Source organism: Chelmon rostratus, chromosome 1 (genome assembly GCF_017976325.1).
Source record: "Chelmon rostratus isolate fCheRos1 chromosome 1, fCheRos1.pri, whole genome shotgun sequence".
NCBI classification, from domain to species: Eukaryota; Metazoa; Chordata; class Actinopteri; order Chaetodontiformes; family Chaetodontidae; genus Chelmon; species Chelmon rostratus.
The window spans coordinates 29,191,821-29,218,144 of record NC_055658.1 but is presented as its reverse complement, the minus strand read 5'-3'; the positions used below and the strand labels follow the sequence as shown (position 1 = coordinate 29,218,144).

The 26,324-nt window shown below is 43.1% G+C and overlaps 1 protein-coding gene across 1 annotated transcript; it reads left to right on the top strand.

The window, feature by feature from the left end:
* The first annotated feature begins 3,579 nt into the window (after nucleotides 1–3,579).
* Nucleotides 3,580–25,927, top strand: LOC121609714 (mothers against decapentaplegic homolog 6-like). Its single transcript, XM_041941419.1, has 4 exons — nucleotides 3,580–5,005; nucleotides 6,520–6,573; nucleotides 7,041–7,118; nucleotides 24,933–25,927. Exons 1-4 carry the CDS (start codon nucleotides 4,264–4,266, stop codon nucleotides 25,571–25,573), a joined length of 1,515 nt encoding a protein of 504 aa, XP_041797353.1. The 5' UTR covers nucleotides 3,580–4,263; the 3' UTR covers nucleotides 25,574–25,927.
* Nucleotides 25,928–26,324: the final 397 nt, after the last annotated feature.

Here is a 26,324-nt window from a genome sequence, read left to right as displayed (position 1 = left end):
AATTTCTGTAGTTATCATATTGCACTCTGTGGGAACTGTATTTGTCCATGAATGCATACCAGATGTGCCAAAGGAGTGGAGATATGGAGGGAATCTTTCCTATTGACTCACATTAATTACCACTTGGTTGGACTTTGGGTTGGGCCTTTTGATGTCACTGTTGCTGTTATTATTACACAGTTTTCCCAGTTGAATTTACATCACGTATATGCTTTTTGTCCAATCATAGGACAGTATGACAAAAAGTAGACCAGACTTTTTCTTTTGATTTTTTTATCAGCAGTGACTTACAGAAAACAATAATATGTAGAAACCAACACCATTGTTGACAGTGGATGATATCAGCTGGTGTGAGATGGTCCACACTCCTGAACTTCTCATGAGTTTGTGATCTATTTGATAAAAAAAAAAGGTTTTACACTGTTTTAAAGACCAATAAATCATGTTTCCCTCAGCTGTGAGTCCCAGTGGTGTTTATGTGGCCTCTGAAATGTTCAACTCTGGACGAAGCGCTTCCAAAACACTTCCCTCGCTGCATCTCTGCATCTGATTGAGTTACACAGGGGAACACATTTTGAACAGGTGCCCAGTGAACCCCTCTGCACACACACACACACACACACACACACACAACTCTCCTCTTCTTCCTCGACTCTCTCCTTCTGTCATTGTAACTTGACTCCCACTTCTTCAGCCAGCCCCGTCGTCCCTCACATACCCCAGTAGAGTTTGGGCACACTGATCACGGTACAGCACACATAACTGGACAGGTTTAACTCCTCTGATATGAGGTGTGAACGGTCACCCACCAGGAGGACTGTGCTAATCCAACGGCCGCAGTATCCACTTAAACCAACGCTTGTAGAGTTGTTAAAATGCCAGCCTCGAGGGGTGGTGGAGGCGGTCACGTTGGCCCATCTACAAGAAATGGGAGGACTGGCGTGATGCCACTGGGGGATACCCTAACCCCCCTGTTTACCCCCATCTACCCCCCTATGATCTTTGCTACTGATGTTCAACAGGTCCCTCTATTCATCTGTGTACATTCAATGTTTTGGAAATTAGGGTTGTAACCTCTATCTGTAAGAGGTGAATGGCTACATTTTTGTCACCACTTTAATCCCAAGCACTTTACAATTTGCCTCACAAGCCGATGGCAGCGAGCTACTATGCAAGGTGCTCGCCTGGTCAATTTGGGGCTCAAGGACTCTTTGACATGTGGGCAGGTGGGATTGAATTGCCAACTCTGTGATGAGCGGACAATCTGCTTTACCTCCTGAACCGGGACCTTAAATCATCCTATTATGTCTAATATCATAGCAGTACTGTAATTTATTAATGCATCTTTAGTGCCAAAGGCTTGTACAATTCTCTTAAGTAACTGTAAAGCTGCACTTGCAGTGAAATGTGTTTAAGAATGAAACTCCAGCCGTCATGCAATGGGGTTTAAAAGACCAGCAGCACGAAGGCTGTGACAATATTTGAAATTCAGTGGAAAGTATAAATGTGTGTAAATTTTGAATTAAAGATGAAGTATAATAGTATAATAATAATAATAATAATGATATCTAACATAATAATAATATTTAAGAAACAGGTATACAGACGTTTATACAGTACTTACACAGTTTTGAGACACTTGCAATTGAGTATTTGCATTTAATGCTACATTATACTTCTACTCCATTACTTTATATAAACTTATACTTACTTCTTACTCTGAAAATCAAGATTTTGCATATAGAATTATAATCGTATTTTTCAACAGTATATAAAATAATTACAATCCCAGTGTAAGAGCTGTAACATTAAAATGCTGCTGCAAGTAAATATCATTCAATAATACAAAAAATATATATAAAATATGTCTTTGAAAGGGCCATCTTGCATCATTTTATGGATGATCTGAATACATCCACCACTAGTGAAAACAGGAAAAGAGGACCGTGTACCACATTTTATTTCACACCGTAAAAATCTGTATTGCAGGAGTGAAGAAAAATGATGCGGTTGTTCTTTTGTGAAATCAAAACTAGGCTAAAACTTCACACATCATTTCAGCCCCACAATCAGCAGGGGATCACTGTAACGTACAGCTTTATATTTTCACAGGGAAGCCCTTTATGTCCTCATTTGTGGCTGAAACTTGAACGTCTGGACTGGACAGGAGGCTCAACTGCACATAAGCTACTTTACATCTTTGAAGAATGAGGTGGCTGCAAAACACAGCCTATAAAGTACTGTATTAACCATAGCTTGGCTGTATGATAATAATATGGTGGCAATAGAGTAAATGACAGTAATGATACTCCTCAGAGGAATGATCCTCCACAATAGCTGATAAATCATTATTTTTATTCTTATTGTTATTATCATTATGGTTGCTATTGTTGAGTTTTTAGGAGGTCTGTTCTATCATTCTGTTTTTCTTTTTTTTGTGCTGCACGTGCATATCTACATGCCATGGAGGCATTTATTATTTCTAATAAATCTGTTATCATCTGTCCATTCAGCCGTGATCAATGTGATTTTTAACTGTGATCACCACGCTGCAGGACATTTCCAGTTTGAGCAGAGCGGAGCAGGATGTTGCGTCTTTAAGAGTTAAGAAACTTGAAACCTGTTTGCGCAACAATCAGTGCGGCTCCCAGCCGCCAAAGTGTCTAGACTGGCACATGATGGCGGGAATCAACCAATGGCTCCAGAGCTTTCCTCTGGGGCCCCGAGAGAGAGAGAGAGATAGAGAGAGAGAGAAGGAGAGAGACCGAGAGACAGACAGAGAGAGAGAGAGAGAGAGAGAGAGAGAAAGAGAGAGAGAGAGAGAGAGAGAGAGAGAGAGAGAGAGAGTGTCAATGCAGACTGAATTACACGGGCTCAGTCATCTGGCTTTCAAAATAAAAGCATTATGTTTAAATGTTGGAAAAATCAAATGTTTACTTTTTTCACTAGTCTCTTTGGCGACTAAGCCACAGTTTTTTTAGACAATGGATGTTTTCTGAAAAGAAAATTGTGGTAAAAAGTGGTACTAAACATATCGGGTGGTACACTTCCAATTAATTAATTAAAATTAAATTCCAAGTTTATCCAAGTTAGTCAGTACAGCAGGCCAGTTGAACAGTGAAAAGTTTCCAGTTATAAGTGAAATATTAACTGATATCTTTGAGTTATTCTTAAAGGAAATAAATGTTTTCGCAAAACTATTTTCTATAGTAAGTAACAAAAACTGAAAGTCTTCCAGGAAACGTCTTTATTGATCCGTAAAATAAAGCTTTACCATACTCACATTTTCAGGACAACAGACTTAAAAACTGAGGGGCCTCATTTGCTTAGTGTGCAGTTGCATGTGCATCTGTAGCTACTTTAGCATATGTATATCGATATAGGCTTTCGGATCACAAAAGAAAAAAAACTACTTAAGTGCGGCTTTAATCCAGAGAATGTGCTCATGGTTCAGGTTTATTTTGAAAATCGGGGTCGAATAAGCCTGGTTTGCTCCTGTCTGCCTTGACTAGTGTGTGTGCAGGAGCGTGTGTGCGTGTGCCTGTGAATGTTTCTGTGTGTGTGTGTGTGTGTGTGTGTGCGTCCGAAAAGGACTTGCAGGGGAGTGGAGAGTGGAGCAATTCCAGCTCTCTTTAAAACAACTTCTCAGCACGGAATCCGTCCCGGAGTTTGGCACCGGAGTCCCCGACCATCTCTGCGTTCTCCCGGGACTCTGCAGCGGGATTACTGCTTCCACCACAGCGACAGAAACCACCGGGATCTCAGAGTTGCGAGGATTTATTTCGGAGTGAAGGAAGGATTTTATGGATAAGGGGGTTTACGGAGCTTAAGGGGAAACTGTGGGGAAACTTTTGGATGTTTCTGATGCTCTTTTTGTTCATATAAACTGAAAGTGCTCCATGAGAGGTCCAGCTATGGTTTGTGGATTGTGTGCGGGATCTCCAGAGTGTTGGGGAGTTGAAGGCTTTGTGAGAGAGCTGGCAAAAGTTGTGGCTTAATTGAGTTGGCGACAGCAGGTCACTGAGCAGTGACTGTGTGTAGCCTTCTCCTTCTACAGACGTTTGGTGATGTTTAACGCAACGCATGACTGAAATTTTCTTTCTAATGCTGCGGGAGAGCCAGAAAACGGTGACCACCGGCTGCGCATGCTGTGCGCACCGTGCACAAACCCCTGGTCTTGCGCGACGAGTGTAAATCGATGTGGCATCTCCCGGGACCCGGACGGGACCGACAGGACACATCCAAAACTGTCTAGGTTGTCGTATGTTCAAGTCGAAACGCTCAGGTCTTGTACGGCGACTCTGGAGAAGCCGTCTGGTCACCGAGAGCGACGGGCGTGATGGAAGCAGGCGAGGTGAGGGAGGACGGAACGGTCCGTGTGGCAGACACTCAGGAAAGCTCCACAGACACGAGCAGCGATCGGTGACGCACGCTGACCCGGCTCCGGGACTCACAGGGGAGGCTGGAGACCTGACAGAGAGCGCTGAGAGGGAGGAAGAGGAGCAGCCTGACGATGACCCAGGTGCCATGTGCGTCCCGGAGCACAGAAGCTCTCGGCGGGGACAGGAGGGCGACAGTAGGACGGTGACGTGTTGTTTGTTTGGGGAATGGGATCTCAGACCTCGGAGCCCTTATTGGGCCCCGAGAAAGGACGGAGGGGGGCCCTGTCAGTGCGCACCGAGGCATGCGGGGCTGGAGGAGGAACTCGCGAGCACCGCTCATGCTTTTTTGAAAAGACTCAAGGAGAGATCACTGGACGCCTTGGTGAAGGCTGTGGAGACCAAAGGTGGGATATCCAGCGAGTGCGTCATGGTGCCGAGCACGGAGCTGCGGCTCGGTGCTCATCACGTCTCTCCACAGTATCTGCTGTGTAAGATGTACCGCTGGAGCGAGCTGCCGCTGTCAGCCCGTCTCAAAACGCTGTGCCACTGCCAGAGCTTCGGCGCAGTGGACAGCGCAAAGGTGTGCTGCAACCCCTTCCACTACAGCCGCTTATGTGGGCCAGGTAAGAACGTCAACACCGGGTGGGTGGGGGCTGGGGGCGGCAGTAAATATTACCATGCCATTCCGCCGTGCTCCTAACTTCCACATTAGGTGCCAGTGAATCCAAACCATCCCACATCTTCATCGGGACCCCCCTCTGGAATCCCTCGAGGTCCAGAGTCAGGTGGAGGGCCTTGCAGAGACTAAAAGCTCACATCTCAAAAGTGAAGGTCGTCATGAATTTAATTTGACCTTATGCAACAGAAAGATTGATGGCCCATGCACAGAAAGAAAAAAACAGCATGAAATTAACGGGGATTTCCAATAAATCAGCGCTGATGCCCGCAGGCCTACAGCTAAAGAAGAATGTTGCTGTTGTTGTTTTTAAGTGTCAAACAACGTCAGAGCCACGAACCCGTTAGCCTGTTACTTTTTCCTCATCAGTTACCTCTAATGAAGCCATCTGAACATTTGCTGTCGTTCATTAAAGTTTAAAGCTCAAAACGCAACACTGACTCGCCGACTCTTCTCCCATGTTATCGCCTCCTCTGCAGTGTTATAACATTTTCATAACTCAGCTTTTACTTTGGTCAAGCATTACTTTGATTTCCTCTCGACATTCCAAACACATTACACACTCAGGCCTATTTAAATTTGCGCAAAAAACTTTGCTGCTTCCCACATCGTCCAGTTGAGGGTCGCTCTCAAGTTGCACTTAGGCTCTTTTTTCTCTGACAAGGAGGTCCTCCTCTTGTTATTTAGGTGAAGGAGTGCCGATAATATACAGTTTGCATAGTGCTGGCGCCAGACTGACTCGCTGGGTATCTGACTGACTGAGGACTCCGGCAATTACTGGCTCTGCTCTTAAAGGGGCCGCAGCCACAAACCCATGTCCACTCCTGACTGAAGGGACTATCCCTGCAGCAGCAGCAGCAGCCTTGCTCCATTTACACTGCTGCTTTCACACATAAGTCATCCTGAGTGTCCGTGTGAGTGAAAATGTCTACATGAAGATGTAACACAAGCAGAGGATACAACAACATCTGGGATGAAATACCCATATCTGAGTTGTGATGCTGAATCATACACATAAGAAGTATAAAAGAAAGATGCATTTCCAGTTATGCAGTCATGTGCTCAGTGCACATAGCTACTAAAGTATAAGGAAATATGGTCTGCTGATATCTGACAACTAGAGGGTATTATCTGAAGCAGAATGTGGCTGAGTCACTTTGTGCACAGTTACATGTACATAGTCTGTACCATTAGGTATAGAAGCAGCTGGGTTTATTAATGGCCGACCTGAAGAGGAAACACTGTGTCTGTACTGTACTGTAGGTGACACTGAAGATAAAATCCATTTAATTATTCTTCTTGGTGGGTGATTATAAGGAACATTAGTTGTGTTTGGGGAAGGATGTGATGGGATGTAACGTTATGTGTAATTGGTCTTGTTTGGTGTCTTATGAGTCCATGTGAGTGACGCAATAAATAAAATAGCCTTTAACTAAACCTTCATTTTTGTTGTACTTCCAGAATCACCTCCTCCCCCGTACTCTCTGTCCCGTTCAGATGAACACAAGCCACTGGGTGAGTTTGGAAAAATGCATCCTGCATCGCAAACCTGTAAATGACACAGAGGGTGTCGTCACCGTCGTATTTTCAGACCGCAAACACAGGTTATCGCTGACAAGCTGGTTGTGTTGAAAGAGTTAGTTGGGCTTTACCTGTTCTCATCTTCCCTTTTGATGAGCATGACATCTGGAGTTTATAATAGGGAGCCTCTGTTTGTGCAAACAGGCAGCCTGCTCTATAGTTTGAGGGACTGTATTAGGGCTGAAATAGCTGAGCTCTTTTTCCTGCAAGCAGCCCAGAACCCCGACATATTTCTAATTATAACAAAACAGCAAATCCTCCCATTTAAGAAGCTGTAACCAGAGAATATTTATCATTTTTGCTTTGTGAATGACGATTAACCAATTACTGAACTTGTTGTTGAATGATAATCACGATCTCACTCTTCCTCTGTGTGTTTGTGCTTTTTCTACATTTACCAGACTCAAGTCTGTCTTACACTGAAACCGTGCCCCCCCTCTTCTCCAGTCCGCCTCACATTACGCCAAGAGACTACACAGGTGAGTAACTGGCGTCACTGTTGCAGAAGTACGTGAACATTGTGATCAGGCAGAGTTTTGTTTCAGCAGCGTATCATGTTGGAAGTTCCTGAACGAGGAACTTTTCCCGCAAATCAGTTTTGAAGCACAAATGGAAAAAAAAGTGGTGTGCACTTACAGACCCATGCATGCAAACACACGTCCCATGCATCCCCTTCGAATGTTTACATAAAAGGGTAAATTACATTTACTGGTGTTATTATGTGGTGCTTTCCTTCCTATTTTCAAAGGCTGTTAAGACAACCAAAAACTCCACTGCATAAAGCTTCTATTGTCAGAGAGGCATGGAGGGCTCGGTGGGGGTCTGGGGTCTCTCACTATCTAGATGCCACAGCAGTGTAGCCTTTCTGTCTGTCTCTCCCTGCGCTTTCTCCACGGCAAAATATTTCACTGGGATGAAGCTGCAATAAGATCCCCGTGCATGCTCCCAATCCCCTTTGCCTCTCGGCCACCCATCCCCCTCTTTCCCTCTTTCTTCCCTCAAATCCCTCCATTCCTCTCGGCAATTGAGCAGTGGAAAGAGGCTGGCATTTTGGGGGCGGGGGAGCAGCGCGGCTCTGATGAGGCGGAGGTGTAGAGTTTTGTGTGTATATGTGGAGGGGGGGGTGCAGGCTGAGGGCTGCGTTTGGACAGGAAACAGCCCCCTCTAGATGATGAAACTGGAGCTTTATTTGTTTACGTGCTGGGGTCGGCTGGAGAGGTCCTTGTAGCGTTAGAAGAAACCCACAAACCCACTCGATCAAGCCTCCCCGGGCTCACTTGTGGACAGTGTTGAAAGGTGAATGGGCACCTCTAAAGTCTGTGTAGTGCAGTCACGGCATCATGGACCTGTGTGAAAAGTCAGCAATGCCCCAGTGAGACTTTCTGGGGTTTGTTTGTCTGCTGCATCCAGAAATTAACTTAAGCCTTTTTTTTGTTAAAGTTGATGTTTAAAGTTGAAGTCATTTATTGAGTTGTTATGCATGTTTTCCATGCTTAGGGGCAGGGCTGTAGCTGCTGTTTGAGAAATTATGAGGTCATAAGTCCTCCCTGTGCACACCTCACCACTTGGTCTTGGTCTTTTGACCAGAAAAAAAAAGATACTTCAAATACTTGAAATGGAACAACATGGAAACCTACACGCTGTTTCAAAGGCTTCTCTACAGTGTCAGTAATAAAATTCTGGGACATAAACGCTGAAACCTCTATTTATTTTTAATTCTGTCAGCCAAAAGTAGTCAAATTTAATACATCGAGTCTAAAAGTCAGCTTATAAAATATCCACCATTTGTAAGTTTTTAATTGTACAACGTAAACTTCTCCCAGGGTATGAAAACCCACAAACTCACAGAAAATAAAAACACACACAACATGACCTCAGTCTGCACAATAGTAGCTATGCAGGCTTGTTTACAGGGTTTTTGTGTCAACCAGGGGTTTGAAATAAAAAACCCACATGTATTTTTAATGCAAATAATCTATTAATTTCTTTCCTTGCTTGTTTTCCCCATAACACACTTTGGAGTTCAAACAAATCTGCCAATTTTTAAAAGCAATTTCAAGTTGATTTATACTGACAAAGCAGGGACAAATGTGTTATTATTGGATGCTGTGTTCAAAAATCATTCAGAGTCTGTTCAGTCAAGGTCGCAAGTGAATCAAGAGTCAAGTTTTAGGGTGGGATTTTGAGCCCAAGCCGAGTGGTGAGAGAGGCTACCACCTATTGTCTGCCTGGTGAAATGAGTGGAAATAGATCAGTTTTCTTACAAGATGTGCTGTGTGTGTGTGTGTGTGTGTGGTCCCTGATCCCCTGCCCCCCACACCAGAACGCTGGAGCAGAGAACCAGAGCTCAGGCCAAGAGCATGAGTAGGAAAGAGACTTGGCTAAACAGAGGTAGCCAAGAAATCTGCATGTAGCTTTTGTCATTAACTTTTACAGGTTATAAGTCTCCTCCTTTGAGCTCCAGCTGCTATAATAACAGGAAATAAGATGAACATGAAGCTTCTATCAAAGAATTGTCTGTAGCTTAAAAAAAACCCTTGATGTTGGTTGGATCTTTCAAGAGCGTAAATGAGTCTTTTTTGTGTAGGTGATCCGTTGGCATATCATCTAAAGCGTGTGGTGTTTTCTTTAGAACAAATACAAGCATTGAACATGTGCATGAGCATCTTTCTTATTCCTTTTAAAGCAACCCTGGCTTTAAGGAAAAAAAAAAAGGCTGCAGCAGGGTGTGGTCCATACATACCTTTGCCCTGGCCTCTTTTATCATTCCATCAGTTAAAGCTTTAAAGTGCAGCAAACAGCCCTGCTTTGAAAAAGGGAAATGTACTAGAAGGTTAGTAGTCTTATATCTACTTGGACTGTCCCTCTGTGACTCCAACAAAACGTGTCATTCAGCTGCTTATTGTCAGTGTGTGTGCGTGTGTGTGAGTGCGTGTGTGTGTGTGTGCGTGTGTGTGAGACACAGGGAGACAGAAAGGGAGGAATTTCTGTCTGACTCGGTGATAAGATCGTCTCAGAGTACTCACATAGGGGTTCTATCAAGACGAAAACACACACGCATGCACACACACTCTCAGCAATCACGCGATTTGCTGGCAAAGTTCTGCTTTTTTACATTCATAATTGATTTATAACTAAAACCTAGTTGTCTGTTGTATCTTATGTTTGACAACGCTTGTGTTGCTTTTTCTCTAGTTATGCATTATTGGCACTGTGTGCACTATTTTCCACTCTCTGCGTAACATTCTCATCCAGTGATGATATTGCATTGGCCAATATCACATTATGGCTGTCTTTAATTATGGCATGACATATATGGTGTGGCTATATTGGCATTGCTAGTTGTTTGGTTGGTGAATTTGGTAACAGATCCAATTATACGCTGAAAAAAATAAACTTAGTTCATTTGAATACCTCCAAAATGAGTTTCTGCTTCAGCTGTAGCCTACTTCTAGATAACAGCCAACATAAAATGCTACCATAGTATTGTTCTAGACATCTGAATGGCTGATGCAGCTCTGCAGGTTGTTTTAGTTAAGTTAGCTTCAGGAATAATGGCTTAAAATCTTTGTTTTGATCATTGTGAGACGCAATAAACTGCCCCATAGCAATCGGTGACAACTTAAAAACAAAACAAAATAAGCTCACTTTCAAACAGAAATTAGCCAACATGAACATTATGTCAGACTGAATAAATGAAGTGAAACAAAATGGCGAAACTTCAGCTTCCATGCTAAAAGTAGCATAACCTGGTAGACATCAAACAAACATCCTAAAGGTTGTTATGCTAACTGTAGTCATGATAACTTTCTACATGGCATCGTTACATCAGTACGGGCCTATGCTAACATTAGCATAGTCACATGCTAAACGATATGTGCTAAATTTCAGTATGCTAACAATCGCTAGCTGTTGTGTTAATGGGAATTCAGCTCAAAGCACAACGGAGTCCACCCACACCACCGGACTGACAGCTAGCCTGATGAAAGCTAAGCTAAACCTGATAGAGTCTGATTTTGCATTCAAATTACGTCGGCAAAACATAGACTGGTGGTTTCCTGTGTTATGAGTCCTGTCATTGCACCATGTAGCCTAGCCCAAAAGAAAAAATAGTTCCTTGAACAACATTTTAACAGCTCTCCATTATTAGCAGGTTAAATTACATATATGTAAACTCTGTTTTGGGCTTTAGTTCATTTATGATAAGCTGAATTATCTGTCAACTTGTTGTTGACACACGCCTAGTCGAAGATATTATACATACATATATAAATTCCCCATATCGCCCTCTTAACTGCTCATATTTACAGTCTGTATGCAATAAACTGGATCTTAAAGTCGAAGCGACTTAACTGTGACACACACTAACCCATAAAATGTCCGTTGTATGTAGAATAAACACTTTGATTTGCGCAACACTATGGACTTTAAATGTTGTGCAATGAGCATTACAGTCTCTTGGCTTTGCTAGCACAGCCGTAGACTTTCATTATTGTTTTTAGCAGCATTGCAAATTTTGATTGTAATGTTTTTAACAGCGCCGGCGAGTAGAGTTAGCATCGTTTTGATTTTAAGGGATCGGGACACGAGGCCAAAGAGTTAGTGATGTCCTGGTCAGCTTTTACCATATGACCTCATTGTACTTGTCAGACGTTTGTCCACCTTGTTGTCATTAGGCCCTGGCTTTTGAACATGTGGAAACAAGTAAAGCAATGATACTTAGTGGACATTAGTATGGCCTGGATGCACTGAAGTAAGACAAGAAGACTGCTGCCTCTCTGCCCTCAGTAATCATATTTTGGTGGCTTGTTTGCTTAAGCAGAGCAAGGTATCAGCCAAACATCCTGTCTCAAAACCCTGTCTGCACTCGCTGCAGCATTAACCCCATGAATTGGCCCTTTGACTGATGGGGCACAGCCCAGGAATGTTGGGAAATTGGGAAGGTGAGGGGGAGAAGGGTCTCGGAGTGAAAGAGGCGGGAGGGGGATAAGGGGGTCTGACTCCGGAGAGTGACATCTGATACATGTTTGAACATATCGCCGCTAATGCTTAAGAAACACGGAGCTGAGCCGACATTCTTGGAAGTTTGGTGGACAGTTTTAAGAGTTTGACTGCACCGTGCTGTTTTTGTGAGTTTAGCTCGGAAAGCGTGAAGCTTTGCAGGCAGACCAGGTCGGCGCAGTTGGACGAGGTTTCGTGAATTATCTGCAAGCACAGATCGGACTCTCCAAAGCTATTAAATGACGCACCTTTGTAGAATTCATTTCAACAGCGTGTCAAAGTCTTGATGTGTAACAACAATGCAAAGACAAAAAGTAAGCACCCACATTAAACTGTGTGAGACTCCGTCCGTCTCGGTCTGGACGGGTCCTCTCAGTGACCTGAACCTCCAGCCTGTTTGCTGGCACGCGTACAACACTCGCTCTTATGCCTGACTGAGACACATTAGACTATGGAATTCAACATCAAGTGCTGGCCCATTAACCGTTTGCCATTTCCTCAAATATTTTCCATCACGGCTCTTTTTCACTACAAGCGGGGGTATGCAACTGAGGACGCAGCGCAAGGCTCACCCACAGCTCTTTTTATGTCTTTTTTTTTTCTATAGCTGGTGTTTGAATGCTTTCACATTTTAGGCTGAATGCCAGAATGTTAACACTGTTATTACAACCCTTTTTCTGAGAAATGTTGATGATATGTAAATAATTCGCAGAGGCAAACACATTTTGAAGGAAATGCAATGTTTTCTATCGACATAGCGACGAAATGTTAATTATCTAATGCTGCTGCTGAATGTTCACTGACAATATATTTCATTTGCCCCCCCCCCCCCAAAAAAAAAAGGTCTGCTCATAAGGACAGATTGTAATCTTGGTCAAGAAACATGTGATGATCAGCATTTATCCTCATCTTTCCCTCACCTTAACCCTAAGGGCTTTTGCTGTCTAGATCGAAGCACTGATGAGGCTCTCGGGGGTCAAACCCTGCTCTTTGTTTGGCCATCATCCTCCCAGACCCTTTCCCTGAGCTATTTCGTACTTACCCTGCTATTTGACACCGAACTGGAACGAAACATTGTGAATTAGGACAGGCTGACACCATCAATATTCTGCTGCAGTGTTTTCCAGCTTGAACTTAATTACTTATCGTGACTTCCAAGCTGGCCTCGAATCAACCCCAACTTCAAAAATCTATGATATCTCTCCAGTCTTCCTCGTCTGTATTTAATCATCACATGCATAAAGAGGCTGTAACCTCTGAACTGGTTTCATTGTGTGGATGCACAAAAAGCTGCTTTCTAGTTGAACGTATCTTGAACATGCCCCCAAACAGTCAGTTCACGTGCATCTAAAATACTTGTGCTCTTAGTACTTGAGGGTATCTGAGACATTTTTATTGAGCTAGCTGTTTTTTTAACATCTTATTTTTAGGGATATCCATGTGTTATCTTGTTTCCTCTATCCTCTAAAACGTCCCCTCTGGCCTGCAGAATATTAATGAATTCAGAAAACTTCTCAGCAGTGGAAGAAGCCACTGTCAGTAATTCATAGTTCACCCACTCTATGGAATCAGATTATTCTCTGTCTCCACCGTCTTTACTCCGTGGACCCACCATCAAACTTCTCAGCTCCCAGGCTGGTCGTTCCCTGGAGCCGACAGCAGCCCACTGGCCAGACTACCGGAGGTAACTGTGTTGCTGGAGAACCAATATATGCCTCTTGCACCTTTTAGGCGCTAGAGGCATCATTTGGGTTTATTTCTGTTGGTCAACTGTTGTTGTGAGTCTCAAACAGAGTATGTTTGCTTACTTACTTGGATCCTTGTGTTAAGATAAGGACATTCGTTGGTAGTTGAACTGTGGGTTTTGCACTAACTGCCTCTTTAACGGAGGTCTATAGACTCCCATGTTTTCTAAGTCAGTTCATACTGATGTCGGCTCATAAAAAACAGTAGTTTAGGCCTTTGTGTATTTGTGTTAACACTTTGTTTGGTATGCAGGCAGATGCAAATGTGTTTGGCGAAGCATGTTGGAGACATTTATAGTTTTAGACATGTTATAGCGAATGACACTGAATTGACCGCTCTTGACCTCTCCAATGTGATGGATTTGGGAAGCGTAACACATCAGAAGCGATCCTGACTATCAAGTATGTCGTATGTTGCGTTGTGCCGAATCACAGCTGCCTCGTCTTCTCCTTCTCGTGCTTTAGCCCACTTTCACTGTTCTTTGTCTCAGTGTTAATTTGACTTCTGCCCTTGCAGCCTCTACTGTTTGTTGTACGCACGTTTTCGCTCTCTCTCTCTGTTCCTGTCTTCCTCTGCAGCTCTTATATTCGCCCTCTCTCTTTCAGTCCATGTTGTCAGGCCATCACAATTTAAAATAAGGTTTAAATTACAGGACTGGCTGTGGCTTTCCGTTGTTCCCTCAGAGTTTTTGCCAACCCGCAATTTGGCTTTTAATGGAATCCTGCCATGCTGCTGAACTTAAAGATTCTTTGCAGATGTCGACAGGCTCTGACTCTATGAAATGTTGGAAACTGTCGCTTGTGCTGTGAGCTCTGAATGCAATACTGACTTAAGACTGAAGCATGTTTGAGGGACGCGACATTTTTAGAGAGTTTTCAAGCGATGTAGCTGTCTCTTGTTAGTGAGAGCAACTGTTTGTGTGTGTTTGTGCTAAGCATTCACCCCTGTTATTGGAAACCACGCTAACAGGCAAACACATACAGTATTCAAGCTTCGCTAGCAGATTTGAATAAGAACTCAAAGGCCATACACACACACACACACACACACACACACACACGCACACACACACACAGTCTTCTTTCTTGAGAACTGCCTGCTCTTGTGCATGCATCATGGTTTACAGTCAAACTATAATCTTTTCATTTATTATCTGGTTAAATGTCACTTCTTTTATGCCAGATTTGAGTCAAAAACTGGGAAGCTAAAGCATATGTACATTAGTTCTCTGTAAACTCCCGATCCAGTTTTGTTGCTCAGGCTGACTGGATGACTCAAAGATGCCTGCAAGAGTCACATTTTGATCCTGGTCCTGGTTCATACTGAAAGGATGTTAGAAGTTGTCTGCATTTGATTTAAATGATGATGATATGATGATTTACTGGTTGCGGTGGCTAAATATTTCTGATGAATATCAAAGAAGCAAATTCGAATTCGTTTTTGTCATGTGATTCTTGCACCAATCTCAGCATCTCAAAATACTAATAATAAAGAAAGTTTTTGAATTTGCAGCTATGCATACACATGTTCTGAAATATGAATACGTAGTTTTATGGGTAAAGCTGCACTAATCAATATTTCTTATTAACAACTCATCAAATGGCTATGTGTCATATGATGAACCCACAGATCATCAGACTCAGCAGCTCCCCTCAGCTCTTCAGCATCTTTCAGCTCATTGTTTAGGTTGGTTGTCTTGGTTCACGGTCACAGTTAGCTGTTTTCTGCACAAAGCTCTGATGAACTGCCTGCACACTACCGGCATAAATGACGGGGTGGAGCATTTAGCAGCTTAACAGCTTCAGATATTTCTCTCAGGAGATGCTGGAGACTAAAGCAGAGCTAAAAGGAGAGTGAATGTTGGAGTGGATTTCATTAGGTGCATACTGGATGAGTAAATGAGCAACTGTTCGCCAACACGTTCCTCATATCAACTCAATAAAGTGATGGTATGTTAGGTTGTGTTGCTTCACTCTCAAATTAAAGCAGATTTAACATATTATGAAGGAACTGCTGATTGCACAATATAATGGCTCTAGTATAAAGACACCATTTAGATTGGTTCCCTATAAGCCGCGCTTTCACTCTGCAGTTTTGCCTGCCATCGGGTCAGGAAAATGAAGGCTGCCTGGCGGTCCAGTCTGTCTGGCACCATTTCTATCTGCTTTCATGTCTCCATTATAGATTAAATGAATGAACTCAGGCTTTTTCTCTTAATGTTTTCTTCTACTCCTCCACTTTTACCCTGACGCCAACTCCTGCTGTAGTTACTTGTTTGCTAAAAGTGGTACTCAAACTGTGTTATTACTCCATATAAAATCCTGACAATTTCACTTCACCTCTTCAGTGAATCTGCTTCTGTCTGCTCTCTTATTCTGAAACTGGTGTTGATTGTTTCTTCATGGAAGAAATGCAGTGTATTCTGTGTTGCTGGGCTCGGAGCAGACCTGTCAACCCTCCTGTTTTTCCCGGGATTATCCTGTGTTTTACCCTTCTTTCCCACTGTCCTGCCATTTAGATATTTTCCCATAAATCTCCCATATTTTTAGCCCTTTAAAAATGATTGATAGGAGGCATAACCTCCTATTTGATGCATCTATTGAGGAGTCATAAAGGCGTCAGAAAATTTTCCGTATTATCAAATCCCAATGTTGACAGGTAGGACTCTGAGGAAAACGGAAAGTGATCTGCTTGTTTTTGCGACAGCGGCGGTAACAGTAATACCAGCTGGAAGACACCAGGGGGTGTTAAAAACTTCTGTTTCCACTCTGACAAATGTGTGAAATTAAATGTGCTCATGCAGAATGCATTTGTTTTTCTACACATTTTCTAGGTCAGATATAGTGGATTACTGCAGGTCTCACAGTCTGTGTGTCACCTCCTGCCTGCTTGAGATATGCATTGTGATTGGGCATTGTATTTTCAGCCCACATATCCGTGCGTCCACACTGAGGGACTTTCACATTCATATAATTCTCCCAAATTAAGTTTTCGAAGGAATTTCATCATTCCTTCTTCATAGTGGAACAAATGGATCCATTCCACCAATAAATGTGTGTAATTATGTTGTGAGGAGTGAAGGCCATATAGTCGGACCACGTGAGGCTCAATGAGAGACTTGTCAACTTGACCTCTGTGACTGGCTGAGCGGGGGGAGGAAGTGTCGAGGAAGAGGGCCTGTCCAGGAATGTGTTGGGAGGGGAGGCTTGTCAACTGCAGAGCTCTGCTTCTCTGAGTCTGCTTTTGTCTCTCTATTCAGATTTAAATCATCTTTCTTTATGTTGTTTGTGCAAAACTGAAGGCCAGTTATCCTTAAAGATGTAATACACCATCATCCTTCTGAGTCGAGCATGATTTAAGTGTCTGTTGCAGCGGCATGCTAACTGTATATGTGTCTCTGGTGCGTATGTAGGTACAGGCATGACTTCATCATTTGTGCACCTCTTGAAAAATGTAACCATGTGTATAGGGGCTATGCAGACTCCACATGAACTGTGATTGAACTGTTGTGTTTGCTGATAGTGAAGACAACATAGAGCAGTCTGAAGAAAGGACTAATGTTCTCCTTATCAAACATAGTCAACAGATGAGCTCATCTTCATCAAACAAATACGTTTCCTGTGCAAAGTTTGACTTTGATGTGCTCGTTTCCACCACTCTCTGCCACAAGTGCAATATGAACATGAATGTGATTACATCAGGAATAGAGGGAATGCAGAGCCATCGATCAAACAATCTACTTTAACAACAGAGCACACGAGCGAAGAGATGCTATGTGCAGGACAATAAATCACTTCGTGCTGTAGCTGCTGTGACACCTTAATGTGCTGTAGAAGTGTAATTTAGGCGTCAGTCCATCCTCCTGTTTAGCTGGTTAAGTTGCACTAAAAACGGTTGCAAACGTTGCACCGAAACTAAACTTGCTTCGACTTGAAGTAAAAGTCTGTCATAGGAGGATTTAAAGTTCAAGACCCCACACATGAACAAACAGTCTGTTGTGTTTAGTCGGACTAATTCAGCTTCAGATCGTTCTTTCTGTCCACCTTCAGAAATCAAAGAAGAAAAGCTGACATCAAGCTAACAAAGCTGTCAAGTGGCATTGTCATTGTTCATAGTTCTTCTCTTTCTGCTTTTTCACTGTAAACCTTCAATTGTAAAGGACATTTTACAGAGCTACGACATGTCACCTTAGCATACTGTAGAAGTTTGTGTTATTCAAGTGTTTACCTACAGAAAATGTAGAAATCTTGCTGCCAAATTGTCAATCCCAAATGGCAAAGTTGTTGTGCAAAGAAAAGACAGCAGAGTGCATCAAAGAGAGCTGTTATCAGCGCTACCGAACTTGAATCCTCACAACAGCTCAACAACAACAATGTAAACGAACCTTCTGCAAGAGGAGTGATTGGATGCAACCTTGATGCAGAAACTATAATTAGCACGTTTATTGAAATTGAACCAAGAACAAAAGGTCTACAGTGTCCCCAGAGGAGCGCTGCTAACCTGGCTGGATTTATTTCTCACTTTGCTCCTTATATATGTTTGAGATATGTTAAGTAGTTTAAGATCATACTTGTGCATACTAACTCCTTTATGAGCCTAGCAATGTAAAGTCTGAAAAAAAAGTGTGTTGGATTAGAACAAATCCACATTTTAAAATGCTTTTATTAACTTTTTATGGTGTTTTTTCCTTTATTTGATAGGCAAACAGTATAGAGAGATAAGAACATGGAGAGATAAAAAGGGGTGATGGGTGACACCCTCTATCTATCGCTCTTATGTTGATGTGTGCATAAAAAGTGAGTTTTGATTTCCAGTGTTTCTATGCACACAGTGACAACACGAACTTGGCGTCTTGGCGGATGATATACGACATGACAGCGGAGTTTGTCCAGGACGCGATGATGTCTGCAAAACCTGAGACATTCCTTGGCTTAAGTTTTCTGGCACTTTGAAGTAGCAGCAGAAACGCAGGAAACTGGTTACTTTCTCTCTTCCTCTTGGAGGAGCTTTCTAAACTGCCTCCAAACGCGTCTTCCTAGGAATTTTACTGGGACACACGGTAACTTTCCTGTGGCTCGGTTGCCCTCCAGGTTCGTGGAACGTGGTCGCCTGTTTGTATGAAGTGATGGACTGGTGCTCGAGAATTGTATTTCTGGTGTTATTATACAAGAGGCAGAGAAAGATGTCTTGTTGCACACTGCAGCAGGCTACATCACAAGATCCACTTTACAATGGAAAAAGAGAAGGGATGAGTGTGTGTGTGTGTGTGTGTGTGTGTGTGTGTGTGTGTGTGTTTGTGAGTGAGGGCCCCGTTGTGTTCGGCTGTAAAGCCCATGTCTGGCGATAACACGGCCCTCTGATGGCAGAGATAGTCGAGACGCCAGCTTAAATGTGGCTTGCTGGATTGAAGTTGCCCTGTAATGATAGTTGTCTCAAACAACACAGAACCTACCATTTGTAGCCAGGGAGGGGTGTTTTCTTTTTTCCCCCCTTTATTTTGTTTTATTCTTACTTCTTTAGAGCTGTGGGGGGAAATTCTGAGGAAGTCAAATCAAAACAAAGCATCATAGAGGAGACCGACAGTGGTCAGTGGCTGAATTCAATCCTCCCCTCTTGTACCTCTGCGCACCCCCCCCACACACACACACTCCGCCCCCCCCCCCCCAACCCACCCACTTCTTTCAGCACAGTGGAAGAGTCTAATAACTGGAGGGGAATCTAATCCTTGGCAGTGGATGAAAGACAAGGGTCTCCCTCCCTCCCTCTCTTTCTCACAGTCTCTTTCTCTCTCTTCATTTTTTCCGTGGATGCTGGTTATGCTTGGCAGGTTCTCTCCCTCTCATTTTCCCGCTCCCTCTTTTTCACCCAGTCTCTCTTTTTTTACTCCTCTACTTCCCCTTTACACCCCCCACCCCCTCCAACTTTCTTCTTCTTCTTCTCTGTGCAGGTTAAGGTTAGCAGAGGAAGCCTCCACTGGAGGGGGAGAGGAAAAGCAGGGCGTTTAGAGGAATTTTGGGAAATATGCTTATTTGTTTTATTGCTTAGAATTAGATGAGAAGATCAGTTGCACTCAGCAGCAGGTTAGCTTAGCTTAGCATCAAGACTGAAAACATAGGGGAACAGCTAGCCTCTGTCCTAAGATAAAAAGCCACTTCTAAAGATCCCTAATTAACCTCCAATTCAATCTTGCCTGTTTAAATTATACAAAAACATAAAAATGTAATGCTGAGATGTCATTCATTACTTGAAAGTTGTTCTTTACTTGAAAGTTGTTCTTGTTCTTATTTTGCATGCCCTTGTGTTTCCACCCTTTGAGCTGCTGGAACTGTAAATTTCTCTTTGGAGATTAATAAAGTATCTATTTATCAATCTATCTTTTGGTTGGTTTGGTTTAGTGACTTCCTGGACTCTTGTCGCCACAGTGAGGTTGTCAGGTAACCAGCGGAGACTCCAGGAAGTCGCTGCTCCGGCCAGTAAATAATCCAGGATATAACCCCCCATAAAACCACAAATTGTTGTTTCTACACCTTGGTTTTGTACAAATTAAACAAAAGAGATATAATTTGTTAATTAGTGAGCTTTAGAAGTGCTGGTAGGCAGATTTTGTTGCATTTAGCCGTTTCCCCCTGTTTCCTGTCTGGATGCTCAGCTCAGCTAAGCTAAGCTAACACCCGCTGGCTGTGGCTTCATATTTACTGTACAGACTTGAGAGTGGTATCAATCTTCTCGTCGAGCTTTGAAAAAGAAAGTCAGTAAGGATATTTCCCAAAATGTCAGACTATTCCTTTAATGTCTATTCAGTTGTGATGGGAGGTAAAAAAGAAAGAAGAGGAAGAGAGAGAGGAAATACGAGCGCTGCTGTCGTTGTTTGAAGTCCAGGTTCGACTGTCTGTTGGGAACCAGCAGGAAACTGACTGTCTGACCCCTGAACTTTGATTGCTCCTGCTTCTTATCAGTCCAAAAACAAAACTAGTCCAAAAGTTGGTGATTATTGTGACTTAATTACAGTTAGTTGTTTGTCTTACACTCCACCTTTCTTCCCACCTTTGTTCAGGCCTTGGATAAAAACAACTGTGAAGTGTAGCTGTGTTTTGATGAGATTGGCACTAAGAGACAGTGATTTTGAAATGAAATAACAAAGGCTACTTATCTAATTGGTAAACAGAGCCATTAAATGGTGGTTGGCTTAAACGCTTGCAGGACGCTGTAATTGCTGCCAGCCCTCACACACAGATGCAGGCATGCACACTCGCACATAGTCGCACACTAACTGCTCGAACATAAACATGCTGATAACCTCCAGTTTGAACCCGTCTGAAAAAATTCCATTGAAGAAGTCGCTCCTTCCCCCTACCCGCTCCTTCCCCCTCCCTGCTCTCCTCGTCATCCTCACACGAGATCACCATACCTTAAGCTGGATGATAGCCAGGCGTAGCATGATGACACTGAGGATTGTGCCAGAAACATTGAACATGACAGGCTGTGCTACTGGCACTGTCAAACGTTGCTGGAAATCGTGATTGAGTGTTTCTTACGTCACAGCACATCGGCCCGTCTTCAGAAGGCTGTGGTGCTAATGTTTAATGTGTAATGATGAATGCTCACATTTGCGAGTTTTCATGACTTTTTAGACCTTCTGGACTTTTTCTTTGTCCCTCAACGCCCCGTGAGGAGGTTTATGAACAGTTACACATGACAAAAGAACAAAGAAATAGAAATAAAGTCAACAGTGATGTTTAGAACCCAGTAATTGAAAGCAAACCACTATAAATATGAAAGATAGGAGTAAATAAACAAATATACAAAGTACAAAAGTAGGAATATGAAAGTTTTTTTATATAGTACATTTCAGCAACTGTGCATGAGACATAAAAGGCATGAAGACAAGATATAAAAGAAAAATGGGACAATATAAATAGACAAACAACTTGGATTTAAAGAGAGTTAAATAAAATAAAGATAAAAATAAGCTAAAATCAAATCAAAGTAAACAGGAGAATAAAAATTACTGTGCACCTATAATGCAAGATATGGATGAATAGCCCCAAATTTAATTTGATTTTTCTAGTTTCTTCCAGACAGGAGCTGAAAAACTGAATCGCTTCATATTGTGGAGTTTAGCTCTCTGTTTGCAGTATCTGTGCTCTGAATACTGAATGCATTCGAAACTTAAAAGCCTGGGTCTCATACTATATCCTCTGCAGTCTCATTCATTATATGATAGAGATTAAAGTGTACTATACCGAAAAAAAACCCTAAAAAGTCCCAGTTTGTTTTATGCCTTGGGAATTAATTTGATCGTGAGCTCATAAAGTCTCCCTGTGTTTCCCCAGACGTGTTTGTGTTGCCTTATTACAGGGAAGAGCTTGGCTTGTAAAAGTGTGTGTGTGTGTATGTGTGAGAGAGAGAGAGTCAGAAAGAGAGAGAGAGAGAGAGAGAGAGAGAGAGAGAGAGAGATCCTGCTAGCTGAGCAGCCTGCTCTCTTATTGGAGAGCTGTAAAAACTCCAGACCGCAGGAGTTGCCAGCCTGGAATTCACTAATGACACACGTGGGCCTCAGATGAGAAGTGCAATTTTGTGTGTGTTAAGTTGTGTGTGTTAGTGTGTGTGTGTGTGTGTGTGTGTGTGTGTGTGTGTGTTATGGACATACTGTTTGGATCAGAAGGCCCAATTTGTGTGTGTACATGTGCTTGTGTGAGGCCCTATCTCATCATCTAGAGTGTGTGTGCTTGTATTTACGTACAAACACTCACACACATCTCCCTCTCCTCCTCCTCCTCCCAGCTCCACGTACTTCCACCACCTCTTCTAACCCCCACCCCTGAAATGAAAATGGCTGCTGTGCAAATATAACACACCTAGCCTAATCTCGGTCCCGGTTTCACCCAAAAGCAGCCTGTTAATGGGAGAAGGGCCGCGGCCATCCTGGCCCCTGGTGGATAAAGAGGGGGCGCTCGCTGGGATATGAAAGGAATGGGGCCACAGGCACATGGGTCTTTAAATCCTCTGTGTCAATAGAGTCTCTGGAGCAAAATAATGGCATCACTCTGTGTGGGAGTTAATGTGAGCTGATAGCATGAGGGCTGGGGGGTCAAGGGTTCACGGGCTTGCGCTAGGTTGACAGAGAGCTGAATACCTTCCACCACCCCCCTCGCTACCCTCTGTGCTGCTCCGCACCTCCTCTTAAACTCTGGACCTGAAGGAGTGTTATGGAGGGAGATGATGAGGGATGTCAGTGCAGGAAGTGGGCTGTTCAGTGTTGGCAGTTTTACCCACCTTTTCGAAACACTCAGACGAGTGAGGAAAAGCATGAGTGAGGAAGCACAGTGAATGCAGATGCCTCCATGCAGCATGAGGGGTCACAGACTGGCTCGACGAGTGTGGAAACGTTCTGAAGGGCAGTCCTCATGCAGCACGAGCACATCCGGACAATCTTTGCAGGTGCTCGAGGCAAAAGTAATAAAATACATAAAATACCACCATTATCTCTCCCTATTCTTTTACTCTGCATTCCTCAGGGGTGCATTTGTGGCACACACAACATCATTACCTAAGGATGAGCAATGCAGCAGATGCAATGTAAGCTAATTTGCAGCCCTTCTCTGATTAAAACAAGAGCTTGGAGCGACATCACAGTGTGCAAATTTTTATTCATTTTTTCAGTTTTTAATCATGTGCTATAGCCTTTGCTATGCATCTGAGCTGACAAGCCCCGCCCTCCTCAGTTACTGTTGTCATGGATGTCAAGCTTGGCCGTCTCGGACTGAACGTATACAGTGACACCGGCGGCAGATTTATCATCAAAATTTGCAGTAATTATCTGTGAGGAATCGAACACAAGGTGTTCGATTCCTCACAGAAGTAAACAAAAGCCGGCTTCTCATTTCTAGCTGACAAGCGTTTGTTGGCATAAATGATGACTCATTTTAAAACAAGAACCCTGTGAAAGGCTCTTAAATATATACCACATGGCAGCATACATGATTTAATACTAATATACTGAGGCTAAGGCTACATCCCCAGGTGTAACATCAGCATTGTCAGCAGTTGGTGATCCATGCAAAGAGAGCAGTATTGATTGTGTATTTCAGTGTATACTAGTTTGCTCCATAGCATGGTTTTAAAAATGTTAAAAATAATAAATTGTAGGCTAATAAAAATGTAATTCGTTCTAGCATCATGTTTGAATCATTTGGATGGTTATTATAGAAGAAAAACATACTTGGACAAGCAATACATTGGTTAGATTTAGGCTCGGCTTTATTTTCAAACAGTGTGACTAACGTTTGCAAGAGAGGAAGATTTGAGGATATATGAGGAATAAGCCGTGACTTTGCCAAATGCAATGGAATCGACTGCACGTTTGGCTGGAGAGCATCCCCAAAACAAACAAAGAGCCGAACTGAGCTGCTGTCATTACTCTAAATTCTGATGTAGTTGCATCTTGGCTCACCGAACACAAACAGCGGATGTGGTGGCCCTGAACAGGAATTTTTCTAATGTAACCCCACAAAGTAATGCAGAAACCTAATATAACATGCCCATTTCTGTTAGCTAGTTAGCCAGACGTGCTAACATTTGCAGCTTACTTTAAAGGAGATAAAGTCAAAGTTTAATCCATTCATCACACGTTTGTGTTTTAGGTTTTTGAAAGTATCGCTCTTCTTAGAGCATCATGCACGGCACATCAACATGTAGAGGAATGCAAAGCTTGACAGGCCTGCTGGTGCCTAGTTACTGGTACTAAGCTTTGATTGGACAGTTGCTGTTCGGAGGAGGGGTTTTGCGAAGGGTCAGTCGGGCGATGTTAGACAGATTTCCTCCACCAACATAGACGAAACGCCAAAAACCTTTGGAAGAATGTTTTCATCCTTCCTGGAGAATTACGACACTCAGAGAACTGTAGCCGTACTGGCAGCTCATGGTGACACAAAATCCTACTAAGATGATTTATGGAGGTTTTTCTTTTATTATGTCGCTCATCTAAAGGTCAAAGGTTGTACTGGCTTTTGCACATGAAGCAGTGGGAGAAATAATTTTGTTTTGTCATAGGATGAAACTGAAAGCCTTCTGCAACGTATTGCTGCTGTTTGTGTTCTGTCGCAGTGTGACAACTGAGGGTGGTCTTTGAGTGTGTTCATCAGTAGGATCAATACAAGGAACACTGTAGGAATAAAATAAACCATTAAGTGCATTTAATTAAGTAATTAACATAAAAAAAAAACAGTTACTGTTTTGCTAAGTAATGAAAACAAATTCAGAAGTATCCCATTAATGATGCATTCTCCTTATAAATAGTGACACACATATTCATAATTATTATTATTAATAGTGTTACTTGTAACCAGAAGTTTTTGTATATATTTCACCCTAAGTGAGAATAGAGAATGAGCATCCAAACATGTGCACTCATGCTTGCATAAAGACTTCCTCTTCCCACTCAACATAACATCACTCTCCTCCCTTCAAAAAGCAATACTGTCATCAAAAAGTAGCCCTCTTACCGATGCAAACGTTAACTCTTCCGCCTCTTTCCTTCCCCTCAGACACTGGTACCTCCCTCGGCTCCTCGACTTCCGGCGGACATCGCTCTCACTGGTGCAGCGTTGCCTACTGGGAGCAGCGCACGCGTGTGGGTCGCCTTTATCCAGCCTACGAGCCCTCGCTCAACATCTTCTATGACCTACCTCAGGGCACGGGCCTCTGCCTCGGCCAGCTCCACGCCAACGCCTACTACAGCCGCCGGGACGACCCGGGCGGCCACGGCACATCTGGTCTTCACGGCCATCACAGCCATGGAGGCGGGGGGAACAGCAGCAGCAGCAGTGTGCAGCAGATTCGCAGTAAAATCGGCTACGGCATCGTGCTGAGCCGGGAGCCGGACGGTGTGTGGGTGTACAATCGCAGCCAGCACCCGGTGTTTGTCCACTCGCCCACTCTGGACCCACCCAGCGCTCGAGGACTGAGTGTGAAGAGGGTGATGCCGGGCTTCTCCCTCAAGGTGTTTGACTATGAGCGCTCCAGCTGGATGGCGGAGCACGGTGTGAAGCCTGAGAGCCAGGAGGGGCCCTGGGACCCCCACAGCGTTCGCATCAGTTTCGCTAAAGGATGGGGGCCCTGCTACTCCAGACAGTTCATCACCTCCTGTCCGTGCTGGCTGGAGGTGCTACTCAACAACCACAGATAGCACACAAACATTCACAGACTCACATGAGGTTTCCTGACCCAGTATCCGTATTGTAATCTACCTAGATTTAATATAAAATTTATATATTATATAAAATATATTATACATGTAAATACTTGAGTCATTTTTACAATGCAATTATTTATGTATAGTGTAATGTGTATATGGACAAAATAAAAAAGGAACAAGAACATGCACTTTTGATTCTATATATGCATTACAGTTTCTCAGTGTCATTTTGCAAATGTAAACTGTAAAAACAAGACAAACCTGGTTTATGTTCTCATGATTTAGCAATTCCATCAAAGAGTATGCCATACACACATTGTCAATAAAGTATTTGTATTAAATGAGGCTTGCCGTGGTGGTCTCAAGTGCTTCTACGTGAACTGTGGATCAGTCAGTGCTCCCAGACCAGACAGACGTATTCCTCTGTTCACACTATAGATGCTCTTGTCAGGGTTCACAGCTGTGGTTCAAGGTGCTGGTCGGCTGAGGTGCTGTTTCACGTGGATGACGTGGAGATCATAAGGAAAAGCACTGATGATATTTTTGTGGGAGAAAAAAATACCAATAAATAAATAATAAAAACCCACCACTGCTTGTTAAATAAAGCAATTCAGACATCATGTAAACGCCTGAAGGTAAAATGCATGTTTCAAATCTAAGGTCAGAGGTCAATTTTCTGCTCTTTGGAGCTTTTAACTCTCACCATCTCTCAGCTAATGGAGCATGGAACTCTGGTCATGTA